We start from the raw sequence: 15,613 nt of genomic DNA on the forward strand, positions 1-15,613 counted from the left end.
GAATTTGCAGTTTGCAGCGCTGCGGAAAATCGTTTTGTGAATCGAAGAAAATATTTTATTAGAAATTAGGCAAGACACAACAACAAAAACAGCGCAAATCGAATCTGGAAATTAAACACGGCGTATAAAACGGTGCAAACCGTCGAATCGGAATCGGACAGATCAGGCAATACTTGGTCATGAGAGAGGAAAGGAAAAGGAAGAGAAGAAATAAAATTCACATCGAGAACGTTCCGACGATCATCCGTCTGGCTGGCTTTCCAAGGCGAGCATTGCGAGTACATTAACCGAATACAAAAAGAAGAGGCAAGGATAATTCAAATCAAAATCCAGTTACTATAACGTCATCTGTATCAGAATAGGCAACTAGTCATCTCTAACAACGTAAAACTACAATCCAACTGCAGGCGCGCACTGCCGGCCCAATCATTTTCCACAAGCAATATCCGGGCGTCCACCACGAAAGCCGATCGGTCCACACGCTCATCACCGCCGCTGCAAAGGCAAAATAAATACATTTACAACAGTATTTTACTATTAAACACTTTCTACAAGATACTGCAATATTTTTCGCAAATTTATTTCTATTTTAATCAACAATTGCAAATAATTTTTATTTCTATTGCAAATTTATTTCCGATTTCCTCGACCAACCTGCTCCGCTGTCTGTACATGGCGGCGCTCATGAGCAGGCGGCGCCGTTGTTGCACATCATTTGATACTGCAAATAGAAGAGTAACGCCATAAATTAAACTAAAAAGGAAAATACTGAATAATTCAAGCAATTTAAATGGTAATAAATCGGCGATTTTAATAATTTAATGTGAGCAAATGAAATGGGTGTACCTCGAGGTCGTTCTTGGGTATGTCGAATATCTCGGCGAAGAGGGGCGGCATGTGCGTCAAGTAGTTCCAGTTGGCGCGGAACCAGTCCAGCTGCTCGCCGTGCAGCTGATTCACACTGCGCAGCTCGCCCAGCAGCGCCATCGCCGACTGGAACAAGAAGGGCTCGCCGGCGCGCTGCCGGCGCAAGTGGACGCGCAGCGCCTCCTGCAGGCTCTCCTGCAGCTGCTCCACCAGCCGCGGCTGCAGCTCCCGCTCCATCGCCGCCACCGCCGACGGAGCGCCCCATCCCACGCGGTCTACCGTAACACGCGGGAAACAATCACAATTATTTCAGTAAAAAAAAACAATGCTTAATTTAATTCCAATTAGATCCAATTAAAATTTAACTGAATAAACAAATTAATACATCAGCTGACGACGTACCGGGCGTGTAGAGGACGATGGCCGAGAGGAGACCGATGTCGGTGTCGGTCAGCTGCAGACTCTGCATGTCCGCGCAGAACTTGAACATCCGCCCGGCCACGTCTGCCTGCAATGCACCAGAAGGTTACCCACTTTATCAAACAGCTGAATATGTAGGAGAAAATTATATCAGCGACAAAGCATTAATTTTGCTCTCGTTTGACGAATTTATCCTGCAACATAAGTAACTGTAGCAGCGGATGACCGACAAAACTCTAGATTGCCACCGCACTACGATAATTCCTGTGAATACTGGTAAGAAGCGTGGAAAACTGCGCAAAAATTCAAGAAACTTATTGAAATAAAATGGACACATAATTTATCAACGTGGAAAAATAATTCAGTAAATTATGAAAATAAATCAGGAAATTATTAGACAGATTAGGAAAATAATTGTACAAATCAGGATAATAATACCGTAAGGTAAACGAGAAAATTAATTCCAATTTAATGGAGAAACTGTAATTGTTTTACCTCGAGGATGAGTTCGAGCTGTTGGCGCGTGACGTAACTGCCGTCATGGAAGGTCAACTGGCCGTGCACGCCCATCCGGCCGATGTGCAGCATCCACATCTCGAAGAAGGCGCCCTTGATGAGGATCAGCTGCTCCGTCTGGCTCAGCTCGCCGAAGCGCGGCGTCCTCTTCGCAAACTCCACACTCCGCTGGATGGCGGGATTGATCAGGTTGGCCAGGCTCTGCCACATGAGGATCCGCTGCAGGTGACTGCTGTCCGGCGCGCACTGCGGCTGCGGCCCGCCCTTGGGCAGCCGCGGCGGCGCCGCTTCCGGCTCGGTGAGGATGGCCGGGTGGCGCGTGTTGAGGAGCTGGCGCACCTTGTCCTCGGTGTAGAAGCAGTTGGCTGTGTGCGCCTGGCTGACGGTGAGGATGACGCTGTACACCGACTGCAGCTGCTGCTCGCTCTCCACGCCCAGTTCGCTGAGCTCCCCGGGGAGCTGGCCGTGGGACTGCGAGTCGGGCGACTCGCTCTTGATGACCCCGCCGGGGTAGGCCGCGGAGGAGGAGTCCACGAGGGGCGCCGACGGGGGCGGGTGCTTGGACGTCGAGGGGTCCGCGTGGCGCGGGGTCCGCGATTTCGGCACGCGCCCGTACCGGACGGCTGCCGTTACATCACAGTTATCACCATCTTTTTCAATAAAAGTTAAATTTTTAAAAAAATTAAAAAAAATTCAAAGACATCTACATAAACAATTAATAAAACAACAAATTTTAAACTATTTAATTAAATTATGCGGATTAAATCACATTCAATAAAACTAAACGTATTAAGTTAAAAGAGATTTAAATTAAACAAACTTTAAACCAGGTAATTCAAACTAATTTCAACTGGGTACTTAATTATTCGAAAAGTAAATTTTAATTTCGATTATTTTAAAATTTAAAACAAATAAAAAATGTCAGATTAACATTCAAAAATTCGAGATACTGAAACGAAACAAATTTGAATAACTACTGCAGAAATGAAAATAAAAATTGGACAAAATGATTGTATGTATGGACGTACAGTCGCGGGACATGCCGACAGAGAGGCACTTGCGGAAGCGGCAGAACTGGCAGCGGTTGCGGTTGGCGCGCTGCACCGTGCAGCGGCCTTCGCGCAGACAGCGGTACTCGATCTGCTTCTGGATGGAGCGCCGGAAGAAGCCCTGCACCACAACGACCATTAATATCTGTTCAAAGAGACGACCAAGGCGAAAAGCAGGACACACCTTGCAGCCTTCGCAGCTGGTGACGCCGTAGTGGTAGCCGCTGGCCTTGTCGCCGCACACCTTGCACGGCACGGCGATCTTGCTGGGCGTCGAGGAGTTGGAGTCGGCCGCGGCCTGCAGACTGCCGTCTAAGAAACCACGCCAATATTAGATTAATAAATCAGAATTAATTGCAATGTATTTTTACAAATTATTTTTCTGTGGAAACAAGTGTACAGCAGCACTTACCGGCATCCTTGGTGGTGTGGAGGTCCAGGTCGGAGATCTCGGAGGTGGTGGTGCTGGCCTCGAGGTGCTGCAGCGCCCCCTGCAGCGGATCACTGCCGTCGCTGTCCGTCAGACCCAGCGCCCGCCGCTGCGCCTCCTCCCCCGCCTCCGCCTCCCCGGCCCCCTCCAGCTCGCCCTCCAGGCCGCCGCCGCCGCACCCGTACACTTCCGTCGAGTGGAACAGCAGCGGATCCTCGTCGGCTGACTGCAATCAGACCAACTGCCAATTTCCACTCACACAGCCAACCAACTTCATGCCGGCAACGGTCAAATTATTCACAAACCAAATATGATGTAACCGAATAACTGCTTTGTAAAAAAAAGATTGAAAAAATCAGAAAATTAATTTTTAAAATAGAATAATCATGAATTTTGAGAATTTCAAGTGGAGAATTTTATCTAATTTTTCCTGCTGAAAATAAAATAAAGTTTAACGCAATCCGCGCAAAAGCACCATTCAAATTCGTAAAAAATTCAAATGCAAAATAAATAAAATAAATATTTCGCCATACGAATCCATCAAAATCGTGAACGTGGCAATTCCAAAATAAATTTAAATTATCTGCAAATAACAGGAATATTTCGCTGGCACGCGCACCTGTTCAAAGAGGACGACGGATCCCGGGAAGAGGGTGCCGGCGGGATAATTGAGGACCTTGCCGCTGATCTGGTCGATGCTGAGGTGGATGGTGCCGGCCTCGAAGACGGCGGGACTGTTGCTCGCCGTCTTGCCCTTCATCGGCATCGGTAGCGACCCTGCGCCGCAGCCGAGGATGCCGGCCTTCTTCTGGCTGCTGTCCGCGGCCCGGTGCACCGCCGACGTCGCCTCCTTGCTGCTCATCGCGCCGCGCCACATTCATTCACAGCCACCAACACTAACAATTAATCAACCAATTTTTATCCAACAATTATCAAGTAGAACAACATCGACACGATCACGATATTAAAAATTAATTTTAAAACAAGCGCTAGACAATTTTCAAAACAAGTACTACAACAAAATCCGTCATTCCGCGTAGAATGCACTAACAGACGATTCAGCAGCGGTGCCAAAACCGATCGATAGCCGCTCGGCCAGCGTCCATTCAGGCTTTAGCATGCGCGCTCACTTGTCTGTTGCTCTTTTGTGCCGCGGTGCACAGCGCAGACCAACGTCCACTCGGTACGTACGTACAACGGCTTAACAGCAAGTGCAGCGAGTGCGGCAGACAGCAGCACATGTCTCACTTCACTCACACGTACTGACAAGTACGGTTGCGTAATGCGCGAGGTCAGTGACCAGCTGCGCCAAGGCTGAGCGTGTACACCGCCAGCTGATCACAGCCCATTGCGTAACCGGTTAAGGACGTTCTCGGGAAAGCGAAAAAGTGAAGCGGGCTGCGAAGTGGGATATCCAGTAATCTTACTCTCTGGCGTCTGGCGGATTCACATAACGCGGGAATAATTATTGATAAGAGATTGTGCGTATCTCTTGCATTTGCACGCGCCTGATACGGCAGACTGGGCGCTCGCTCGCGGTCATTCACCTGCGCGCGCACAATGGGTTTCGCTGCCATCTCACTACGATTACGGATTAGTAGGCTGGCTACACCGATGCACCACCGTTTAACACTCGCCGACAATCTTCCCATCGTTTAACACACATTTTTTCTAATTGCTAGTTATCAAAAATGGCCATTTCACAATTGGCATAATATTACTGCCGCTGCGCGTTCAATCTTATTGTGTATTTTCTTTTGAAGAAAAAGCGAATACCTCATAATTTGCCAAAGATATTTCACAGATAATCAAACTGATTCGGTGCCACATATTAAAGATTTTAATTCTGCAACAATATATTTAATTATAGTACTTTCGTTCGCATTTTAGCATTTTCCCCAAACTACGTTATAAGTATTCTTACAAAAATTCAAGCCTAAATCGCTGCATTTTATTTTTTAATTTAAATTCTGGTAAAACCAAACGTAAACAATCATACGCCCGCATTCCAATTTTCACATATAAATTTGTTTTGCTAATTTAAAACATTTTAAAACGCTGCGGTTTCTATTATGCAATGCCGCTGTGCAAACTTCAAGCAACATTTGTACATCTATCCAAACAATGATCATGTGATCGTGTTTCAAAAATTTATTCAGGATGGAAAAACGACAGATGGCGTGGAAATTTTACAGATGATCAGGAACTAATCTGATTGGAAATTTTCAATTTTCTGTATACATTTCAGAACCGCTCTGCATGTTTATCTTGGCAATCTGAGCACAGAAGCAGAAGGGCGCAGAGCACGAGAATTCTGTAGGCGGAGTGACTGGTCAGACAGAGAGCGGCGGATAGCCGTCGTAACTGGCCAGAAAGAGATAGCCGGCGCGGCAGCTGTGCAGCCGCAGAATGAACGAGAGGTCATTGCCACTGCACTGACTCGCGCAGGCTGCTATCGCTATCGCGGTGTCATTGACCCGCGCGGAATATGTAATCGCTCAACACATGCACACACTCACTCACTCACACACACTGCTGGCTCTCAACCTTGACCACCACCACTTCCGGTTTCGCGCTTCTAACCCAATCACCGTCATTACGTCTGTGCACAAACAAAAGGCTGCTTTTTTGGAACGGGGCAAATTGGGTCGCGTCTGCACGCTTCCCTGCATGCGCTGCTGCTGCATCGCGCTGCCGCGACATGCAAATCACGGACACTTGAGTTTTCGATGACCACTGCAAAATCTGTTCGCCGAGAACGGCAGATTCTTTTACAGGGCTCGCCAAATAAACGCTGGCTCAGTTTTGTCAGTCGGAGATAACAATGAGGGAAATCGAGGCCTTTCTCATTTCCCAATTCCGACCATCCAGGCCTTAATCAGAAAATCAATTCTCAGAAAATTACAGAACTTTTTGTGCCAAAGATTAAGAAATAATTAGATAAATTTTTAAGATAATTAGTTTCATGTTCGTAAATTCAATGTTCGTAAATTCAATCAAGTTTAAAATAGTTGTTGAACAAATTTCTACAAACAAAGCAAAAAAAGCAGCAATTGTACGAAGCCTGTAATTACAGCGAACGAGCTTAATATTCCGTACAGTCAACGAGCCACACGCAGCCTCAGTACAGTGATCTAACTACTTGCGCCACTCGCGCTAACTGCACAGCCTGACGGTCGATGACCGAGCGTCCGAGCAGCAAGTGAACGATGACATAACCGGGAGCAGCATGTCCCGACATGACCGGTTTACGCGCGTTGTTCTCCAGAACTACATTCCAAAAACGTCCAACTTACTTGCAAATCGTAAAGTAATCCGACAAAACACTATAATCCTCTGTATCCACACCAATTCGTCGGGAATGACTGGCAAATCCAAACACAAACAAAGAAAAACTTGGTAGAAAATTCGAGATGATCGAAATTAATTTCGAACTGAAATTCAAAAATTCTCAGACAGTCGAATGATGTGAAATTCCTGTATCAACAGGGGATTCCAAAGACAGGACGGACAGGGAATCGCTAATGAGCGGAGTGTTTACGTCAGTAATTAATCACATTGTGCAATGCGAATTTTCCACAAAAAAATGACATCAAGATACAGAGGAAAACAGCCGATTCAGCGAATCCGTTCCACTGACAGTCTCGAAAAACAAACACGCGAGCGGAAGACGGCGAAGAGACGATGATAATAATCCGCAGAAGAAGAAGATACGGCCGCGTTCCGTTCTGTACGTTCGTCATTGTATGAATCGCAGTACGATGCGCGCCATTGTGTGAGTCGAGCTGGCTTATCCGTATCGACTATCGAGCAGCCCGATAAAGCGCAGTGGCCAGTCAGAAGCGGCCTTCGCGGCTCAGAAGGCGTGACGCAGAACCGAACACAACAAAACACCACACAACGCCGCTCGCTCGCCGACCGGCCACTTTCATTGCATGCGCAATTTCGCAGCCAACTTTTTTTTCCACTGGCCGCTCAAAGCATTCAACTGGTTGGATCTGGAATATTTTTCTATGGTACTTACATTTTTCCTGTTAGCAGTTTCCTTGGTATAATTCATTTTCAGATGGAAGATTTTCAGATAACTTTTAATCTGATTTGAATACTTAGTAACTTACTTAACGTGCCAATTCGGTTTGTTACGAGCCGCTACAGGCATACTGCGGCTTGCGCTCAGTAACGAATTTTATTTTCAATTCAATAAGTAACTGTATTTTTTGCGGTAATGTTACTATTATGACGTAGTCAGACGTACGCATACGATACAACCTTGCAAAAAATTTAATAAAAACTTTAAATTTTTTTGAATCAAAAATTTGATTGAATAGATAAATCTTGTTATTCGATCCCGTACGTTACATCGTTTTAAATGAGCGCGAATTAAAGTATTTATTAACTGGAACTTTACAGTGGCATGAAACGCATTGTGTAACAAGGGAAAAAACAGCATAAAAGGAATATCGACGGACTGGACACCGGGCAAGAAAACGAAGGTCCGCTGAGAAATCACTGAGATCGCCACGAAATCAAACACCCTTCAACATCACCCAACTGAGCCAAATAATAATTATAATTTCTCCCGAAAATTCCCGCTAAAATTCCGCCGCTGAGCCGAGCGCTGAATAATTACAATTCCATCCCGAAATTCCCGGCATTCCCGTTTGGATCAGCCGGTGAGCCAGGCGCTGACGCGGCCCACCGAATCGCCGACCGACTGATGACCGCCGCCGTCACCGACACCTGCCCGCCCGCCCTGGGGGCCCCGCCACCCCCGCCACCCCCGGTCCGCTGGTCATCGCACAAACGGCACGGCACGGCACGCACAGCACCGCGCACGACGGGACGGCCGCGTCCGTGGGTTTACGCGGTGGAAATGGAGCGCGCTTCCGGGTCCCGGGAGGAAGGCTTCCCAGTGTTTAATCAGCTGCCGAATTTGTAGATTTACTTTTTATCCATTTTTGCCACGATTTTCTAAGCGTTTTGTCGCCGTACCTGCTCTTGATGCAGCATGAGCTCCTGCACATATTTCACCGGCGTCTCTTTAAAGTCCTTGACGCGGATCTTGCCGAAGCGCTCCATCTCCTTCTTGATCATCTTGGAAATATCGTTGAAATCCTTCTAGCCCTGCTCGTCTTGTCCTTTCACTAAAATATACTGAATAAATAAAATTCCAACAACTTCCCAAAAGTAGAGATATTATTTCGGAATTTGCTGATTTACAAAATTCAATTTATTCAGCATATTCAACAGTATATCCGCCAAAAAATAGAGATACGCCTGCTATAGCTTCTTTATCAGCTAAGCTAAACTTCTTCACATTTATATTATTTCAGCAATTTCGTTATTGAAATCCAGGCCAACATATTAACAAAAATGATAAATAATAACACCGACCTCGAGGACTGCGTCGGACGGGGCCTGGATCTTATCGGGCCTGCTCGGCAACTCCCGCTTTTTGGCCAGCCCGCTGATCTAGTTGGCGCACATCTTTGATCAACGGTGAGTGCTCTCAACAGTTGGCCAACATCCCCGTCGCGCTCGACAAATCTGCACAAATTAATTTTCAAAAAAATTTCACACATTAATCCGTAATAAATTAAATCAATCACTGAAATAATCTGAAACATAAACTAATTAAAAATTATTCAAATCAAAATTTAATCAAAGTAAAATTAATTAAAAAGACTGAAAAATACCTCCATAAAATGAGCGAATTTATTCAAAAATTAATCCGTAAAACCCCAGTTAAAATTACTGAAATAAATAATTAAAACATAGATTAATCAGTTTTAAAAAGCTGAATTAAACTGAAAATAAACAGAATTAAACAGATTAAAAATAAATCAGTAAACGCAATTAAATCGAAATCATTATTCGATGCCAGTCTCGCTGACCGACTGAAAAATACCTTCATAAAATGAATGAATTTATTCAAGAATTAATCCGTAAAAACCGAGTTAAAATTGCTGAAATAAATCATTACGTAGATTAATCAGTTTTAAAAAGCTGAATTAAACTGAAAATAAACAGATTAAAAAATACATCAGTATATCCATTAATTCAGATTCACTATCCGACAAACTGGATGCCCGTCCCGCTGACCTCGACGGTGGTGGTAGAGCGATTCGACGCTGGCGTGCAGCTTCTTCAGCTGCATCTCCATGTTGTCGATCTGCGAGGTCTTTTCTTCGAACCACTGCAAAAACCACCCAAATAAAACAACCAGCATCACCGACGAACAGTCAGAAGAGCATACTTCGTCCTTCTCCTCCATCTTGTTGGTGATGCGCGTCACCTGCTCGCCGACCTTCCCGAACAAGCGCATCACGCCGGCCCCGCTGAAGGCGCTGGTGTTGCTGGCCTTGGGCAGCGTCTCGTCCATCTCCAGGAACTCCCGCAAGTCGGGGTCCATGCGCAGCACCGGGTGTTGCGCCGTGCGCGCCAGGAAGCGCTCCAGCGCCGCGCGACGCCGCTCCACGAATTCTCCTGTAAAAAACCGCCAAATTAATTTTAAGATTAATTCTTAATACGAAAATAAAATTATAAAATCAAATAAATTCCATTTTTAATTCAATGAATCAACCAACTAAATGTTATAAAATCATTCGTAACAAATAAACATCTTTTTACCGGAAGCGCCGTCGGGCGCGGTGGTGTCGCCCTTGGACATCTTGACCTTGGCCATCCCGGCCACGCTCTTCTCGGGCGCCGGCGGCACGAAGCGGCCGACGTGCACGTGCTTCTCCTGCAGCTTCTCGTGCAGGCCCAGGAAGTCGCTGAAGCGGCGCACCACCGAGAACTTGCGGCGCCGGAAGACGGCCAGGTTCGTCTCCGTGCTGACTTTGTACTGCACGTACGCGTTCAACCCCTCGTTCACCTTCTGCGGCTCGCTCACCGTCACCGTCACCGTCACGAACTTGTCCTCCTCCTCCTTCGCTTCCTTTGTGATCTGTTCAAATATTTTTTTTATTTGTTCTCGGATTTCATAGGAAACTCCACATGAAAACCAGAAGTAAGTAGAAAAAATCACGAATATTTTTAAATCACGAAGTCTGCTGTACATTTCTACGTAACGAAATAAAATATTAAATAGTTTAACCTGCTTTTTCATAACATTTCACCAGCATAAATAAGCCAAACAAATTATTTCTATCGTAATTCGTAAATAAACATCAAATCTGTTTCAGTCAACTGATCAGCGCTATATAACTAAATACGTACTGCAAACGAAATTAACGGATAATACGCAGACGAATAAAACATGAAATTTACATTGTACAACTTACTACGCGTTTGGGCGCTGCGAAGGGCTCGTCGCGGTCGCGCGCGGTGGAAGAACTGGAGTCGGAGACGTAGCTGATCTTGAGACGGCGGTGGACGTCAGCGACGTCTGCGAGGCGTCGTCGCGGTCCGCGCGGGCCGCCTCCTCGCGACTCTGGCTGTCCCGGCCCAGATCCATCTTCCGCAAGTCCGGTGGCGTCATGCCGCCGCCAAAGGGATTATCCCGGCCCGCGGCCCATTCATCGCTCCGAGTGCTTTCCTGCAGAGAAACAGGCGAGGAAATCAACCACAGATCTGCTTTAATCGTGCTTCCACAGTCAACACTGGCGCAAGCTAAGCGGTCCATGTACTGCACGCTGCACTCTACCTTAACTACAACAGGGAAGTGCGAAGATAAGCCCCGTTTGCAACAGCCAAATGCATACTGTACGTCTTCACACTCTCACTGCAGTTTCTGTCAGTTTCCACTTTCCAGGTAAAAACGGTCTCCGCCATGCGCGTTAAATTAAGGAAATTTTCGGTCAAATAAAAACGAACCTCCAGAGTGGACTGGCACTTTTCAAATAATTTATAATTTAATAAATTCCGTCAAAACCGAATTTAAATAAATTTCGTACGTTCAGCGCACAAGTACGCCAGCTGTGCGGCCTGTGCCCAATCGCAGCTTCCGTCCATTGTTCTCGGCTGCGAGCGGTGCAGTGTGACTCACCAGCTTATCACACGGTGAAGCGTGCTTCATCGTGAAGTCTGTCGATCAGCTGCAGCAGCTGGTCAGCTGGCGCGGAATTCTTATTTTGCTTGGTGCCGCGTGCACGCTACAGCGGTCGTTGATCGAGATCCAACAACGGAAAGTGCCTCGGCACCTGGAGTCTGATGCTTACGACTGTAATTTTTTGCTGCACGCCTAAATCTGCAAGTCACCTTTGCCAGCTTCATCTCGTTTTGCAGAAATTATCGATCAAAGTGCTTACTGTACGAAACCGTTCCGTGTGAAAGTCTTATCTGTTCAGTTGCGTGCAATGGCCTCGAAGAAGGATCCCAAGAAGCGCGCCGCTCCAGACGACAGTGCCGACCTCGGCAGCCCGTCCAAAAAACCCGCGGAGGAATCGCCCAGTCCGTTTGTGTTGGTCATGGAGATCCGTGAGTAGAGTGAGGGCTTACACAGTCCGCTCCGTAGTCTAATTAAATATTTGTCTGTTGTTTATTTGTCTATTTCTGTCAGCATTTGCGCATTCTGCTATTTGCATTTCTCAAGCAGCGTTTATGCCAGTGTTAAAAAAAATGCGGATTTTGATTATTCCTGTAAGATTTAAGCTTTAATGGTTGTGTGTGACTGTATGGCCATAGTTAAAGCAAATTATTATTTAATAAATTAATTTATTTATAAAAATAATAAAAAGTCGTATCAAGGTGAATTTGTTTAGAGAGAAGTCTGGCCTTCGAGAACTTTGGCGAACTGGAAAGCACGCTTCACGGCCAGTCGCCACCGGATGCGGTTACCCTGCTGGACACAGTCAATGCGTGTACGGATTTCGTGCAGCCGGAACGCCTAGCTTCCACCCGGCATCATGCGGGATCCCGGATTTTTCAGCTGCCGCGATACGAGTTGCAGTGGCCTGGCGCCGACGATGTAGTCATGATGGAGGGAATTAACAGGAAGATGTGCGAGTTAGGAATACAGTAAGTGTGATTTCACTGCGAATTAATTCGATCTGGGACGCTCTGGTCGTCTCGTCTGCAGATGGGAATTATTTTTATAATAAAACAAAAAATGCTATTATTTCTTACATTTTTTTTAATACGTAGGTGTATGTGCTTACTGCGTGGAAATTACTAAGCAGTTTATTCATATGACCGATAATGTAAATTGTTTAGGAACACTTGAAGGTCGAAACAAGCCGAGCATTAATTTTTTACGTCATTAACGTGGTGAATTATCTGTACATAACTGACGTTAGTACAATTTCTGGCATCGATTTAGTCAGTTTCGTTATTAGCGGATGTGTTTAATCTACCCTAGGGCTTTTGGCGAGCGGTACGAGAATCGCGGTGTGAAGTTCTACACCCGGGACGGCTTCCCCGAGAACAGCGTCCCGATCGCGGGCAGCAGCAGTCGCGCGGCGGATGCGGCGGTGTCGCATGTGCCCGGCGGTGTGATTATGCGGGCTGGGGCGAGTAAGATCACGGTAAGAAATGTTGCGCTGTTTCTACTGTCGGGAGGCGTACAGATCCAGTCCCTAGTGTTACCGGTTAACCCGTAAAATTCTGAAAAAAAAATTTGTTAAATCAGTTTCTTGTGTAATTTTATTTGGGTCCGACGACACCCTCCGAGCTGAAGTTTGCCAGTTGCCACAGGAGGAATTCGGTGTGGCAGTGTAAATGCAGTTTTTATCTCAACGAAAAATCGTTCGTAGGTGCAGGATCCACCCGCAGCCGTTCAGCACACGCAGACACCCCGCTCGTCGGTAATCGTTGGAATGGTATGCATATGTACTATGCAACGCGCCCGCAAAATTAACGTTAAATTGCGAAGGATATTCATGTCATTTTGAAATAACGACAGTGCCGAAAAACAAGTTCTTGTACTGTAGCCGCTCGCATATCTTCGACCGTAATTGTACAGTTGCTTTGGTTTTACACGCGATTCAGTCAAACTTTTTTTTTGGTTGGGAAGTGATGAATTGTTTGTCGTTTAGATTGTTCAGCCTGTGGTGTCGAATCCGTCAGCTGGAACCGGCGGAGGGGTGCAGGAATCCGGCGAAGACGACGACATTGTGCTGGTTTGCCAAGGTTGGAATTAAATTTCATTTCCCAATTTTATTTTTCGTACTCTTTTATTTTTTAATTGTAAATTGATTACCGAATGCGTTATTATTATTATTGTGAAAAACATTTGAATTTTTGAATGAATTTCGGATTTAAATGTCTTTCCGAATTTGGTTACTGAATTTTAATTTTAAATGAAACGTGTTGTGTTGGGTTATTCCAGCGAACGTATGTAAACACAAAATTACGGTTACATCATTTCAGCACATGATGTAATTCATTCTAAATTAGTTCGAATATTATGGTGGCGTCTTTCTTATGACTAGCAGTGTGATCTGTTGTTATTACGGTTTGCAGTGATCAGTGAATAATTTGTTATTATCGCTGTGATTCACCATAACTGTTAATGATTAAGATTAATTTTTGTTTACGCAGGGGTCAGCGCCAAACCGGCCGGTGAGGCGTCGGACGGAGCGGAGGCCGCGCAGCAGACGGTACAGCGGGAGAAAAAGGCGAAGGGAGTTGGCGGCGGCGTGCAGCAAGCGCACGGATCGGAAGGGGAGCACAGCGGGGATGCCGCGGATCCGAAGGAGGACGCCGACCGTTCCGGACATTCCGCCAGTGCCGACGCCGGCGTCGGCGCCGGCGCCAGCCAGCCCCCCGCCGTCAGTCAGCAGCGCGAGGAAGTGAAGGAGGTCGCGCCGGGTGAGCGCCGTCGGGCGGAACCGGAGCAGGTCGACCAGGGCCGGGACGCGGAGCGTGCCGAGTTGGCGTCGCTGGCCGTTGATCTGCGGCGCCTGGAGGCGGACGCCGCTGCCCTGGCTGCGCGTGTCGAGCGTCGGGCGCGGGACCGCCGTGATTAATTACATTTCAGTATTACTTTTGCGGCGTTTTTCCTTTTGGGCGGTGTTTCTGATTGTTCTTCCTTGGAGACTGTTTGTTCGGGATGTGAAAGAAGCATTTTTGTGCAGCATTTATTGCGCCATTGTTTTTCATTAATTTTTATGGCATTTTGTACGGGATTAGTATCGTATCGTATATTTTCTCTGCAGTTTATTAATTTTTTGGTCGTACTGCTCGTTGCACGGGGAGAAAGTACCGTACAAATAAATGCAAATTATTGTGGCTTCCGTTTTCCACTGACTTCTCTTCCCACATTCGCCAACGACAGCACAACGGACAATACATATAACTATGTTGTACTTGTACATGCATGCAGCTGACTGTGAGGAGAATGCCATAAAGCGGACTTATTTAGGAATTCTCATTAATGGGCGAGTAAACTAAAACACTGGTCAACAGTCAGCACTCCTTTGATTCATCAGTAATAAAATACTTCGTAATTTGCTCCAAATACTCTTCGTACTTGTCGACGTAATGACCCTTCAAGGCACCGGTCGGCGCTGAATAATCCCATCCCGTCGCGAACGCTGAAGGAGTGCACGGCCGCATTTCCTCCATCCCCAGTAAGAAAATTTGCAGTATTGCAATAAATTGTTTTTTCGGGTAAGTTTTTCTTTTTATGTGTAACAAGCATCTGAAGTAATTAAGTATGTATAACGCGGGGCCGTATGGGCGCCACGCGTATCCTCGACAGCGAACAGCGGTGAACCCGGATGAGGCTTTATTGCCGAATCTAATGCGCACCGTGGCGCAGCAACACCAGACTAACGAGGAAGGATTCTGCAGCCAGTGCAACTGTGCTGCAGATCCGTCAAAAGAGCGCAGCAATGTGCGGGGTGGAAATCCCCAGAAACAGCGAATAGCTACTCATGAGGGCGGAGCGTCCCGCCCTTACATATGAGAGACCGTTCGGTGACGCCTACGCGCGTCCATCAAAGATGCCGCCCACGCGCATCTGAGATACCGATCTCCACTCCGATCTTGAGCGCCGGCTTGCCTGTACGGCAGCTGCGTTAGCCATAAAAGAATTATAACCTTTATTCGCTCTTATGTTGTTCTACATAGGGCGTCGACATATTACTATAATTTTCATGATTTTTGAATCTAGAATTCTTTGAACAGCAATTTTTCTGGTTCGTAGATCCAGAAACAACAATTACGCCGCTCAGTGCTCGGAAGACACAACTGACTTTCCTTATGGTTAGCTCACACAGAATCCGTAAGTATGATAATCCAAGTTATCCAACTGATAACTGATAATCGTGCGATGCAGCATATCCGATCCGAAGAGAAGATCGGTATCTCAGGTGCGCGATGGGCGGCATCTTTGATGTGCGCGTAGACGTCACGGAACGTTCTCCCATACTTACTTTAGAAGATT

The 15,613-nt window shown here is 46.4% G+C and overlaps 3 protein-coding genes across 4 annotated transcripts; 1 reads left to right on the forward strand and 2 right to left on the reverse strand.

Annotated features, from left to right (window-relative positions):
• Positions 1 to 41: 41 nt before the first annotated feature.
• On the reverse strand, positions 42 to 7,084 carry LOC129600929 (ecdysone-induced protein 78C-like). Its single transcript, XM_055499604.1, has 10 exons — positions 6,579 to 7,084; positions 3,902 to 4,178; positions 3,265 to 3,508; positions 3,037 to 3,164; positions 2,832 to 2,973; positions 1,783 to 2,426; positions 1,270 to 1,375; positions 847 to 1,142; positions 655 to 721; positions 42 to 495 (listed from the first exon to the last, which is right to left on the reverse strand). The coding sequence occupies exons 2-9, from the start codon at positions 4,157 to 4,159 to the stop codon at positions 683 to 685; spliced, it is 1,857 nt and encodes a 618-aa protein (XP_055355579.1). The 5' UTR covers positions 4,160 to 4,178; positions 6,579 to 7,084; the 3' UTR covers positions 42 to 495; positions 655 to 682.
• Positions 7,085 to 8,142: 1,058 nt separating this feature from the next.
• Positions 8,143 to 10,766, reverse strand: LOC129600941 (sorting nexin-2-like; the record flags this gene model as incomplete). The annotated part of the gene is given in 9 exon segments (XM_055499622.1): positions 8,143 to 8,172; positions 8,174 to 8,206; positions 8,275 to 8,400; positions 8,677 to 8,716; positions 8,808 to 8,829; positions 9,385 to 9,478; positions 9,539 to 9,768; positions 9,913 to 10,231; positions 10,569 to 10,766. Coding segments are annotated over 9 exon segments (1,092 nt in total), but the record flags the coding sequence as incomplete, so codon positions are not given.
• Positions 10,767 to 11,326: 560 nt separating this feature from the next.
• LOC129600934 (uncharacterized) lies at positions 11,327 to 14,449 on the forward strand. Of its 2 annotated transcripts, XM_055499614.1 has the most exons (6): positions 11,327 to 11,703; positions 11,988 to 12,243; positions 12,584 to 12,749; positions 12,978 to 13,043; positions 13,260 to 13,353; positions 13,765 to 14,449. In XM_055499614.1, exons 1-6 carry the CDS (start codon positions 11,583 to 11,585, stop codon positions 14,190 to 14,192), a joined length of 1,131 nt encoding a protein of 376 aa, XP_055355589.1. In that variant the 5' UTR covers positions 11,327 to 11,582; the 3' UTR covers positions 14,193 to 14,449. The 2 variants fall into 2 exon arrangements, with proteins under 2 accessions (XP_055355589.1, XP_055355591.1); XM_055499616.1 differs by lacking the exon at positions 12,978 to 13,043.
• The last annotated feature ends 1,164 nt before the right edge of the window (positions 14,450 to 15,613 follow it).

Source organism: Paramacrobiotus metropolitanus, unplaced genomic scaffold (genome assembly GCF_019649055.1).
Source record: "Paramacrobiotus metropolitanus isolate TYO unplaced genomic scaffold, Prichtersi_v1.0 Parri_scaffold0000204, whole genome shotgun sequence".
Taxonomy (NCBI): Eukaryota; Metazoa; Tardigrada; class Eutardigrada; order Parachela; family Macrobiotidae; genus Paramacrobiotus; species Paramacrobiotus metropolitanus.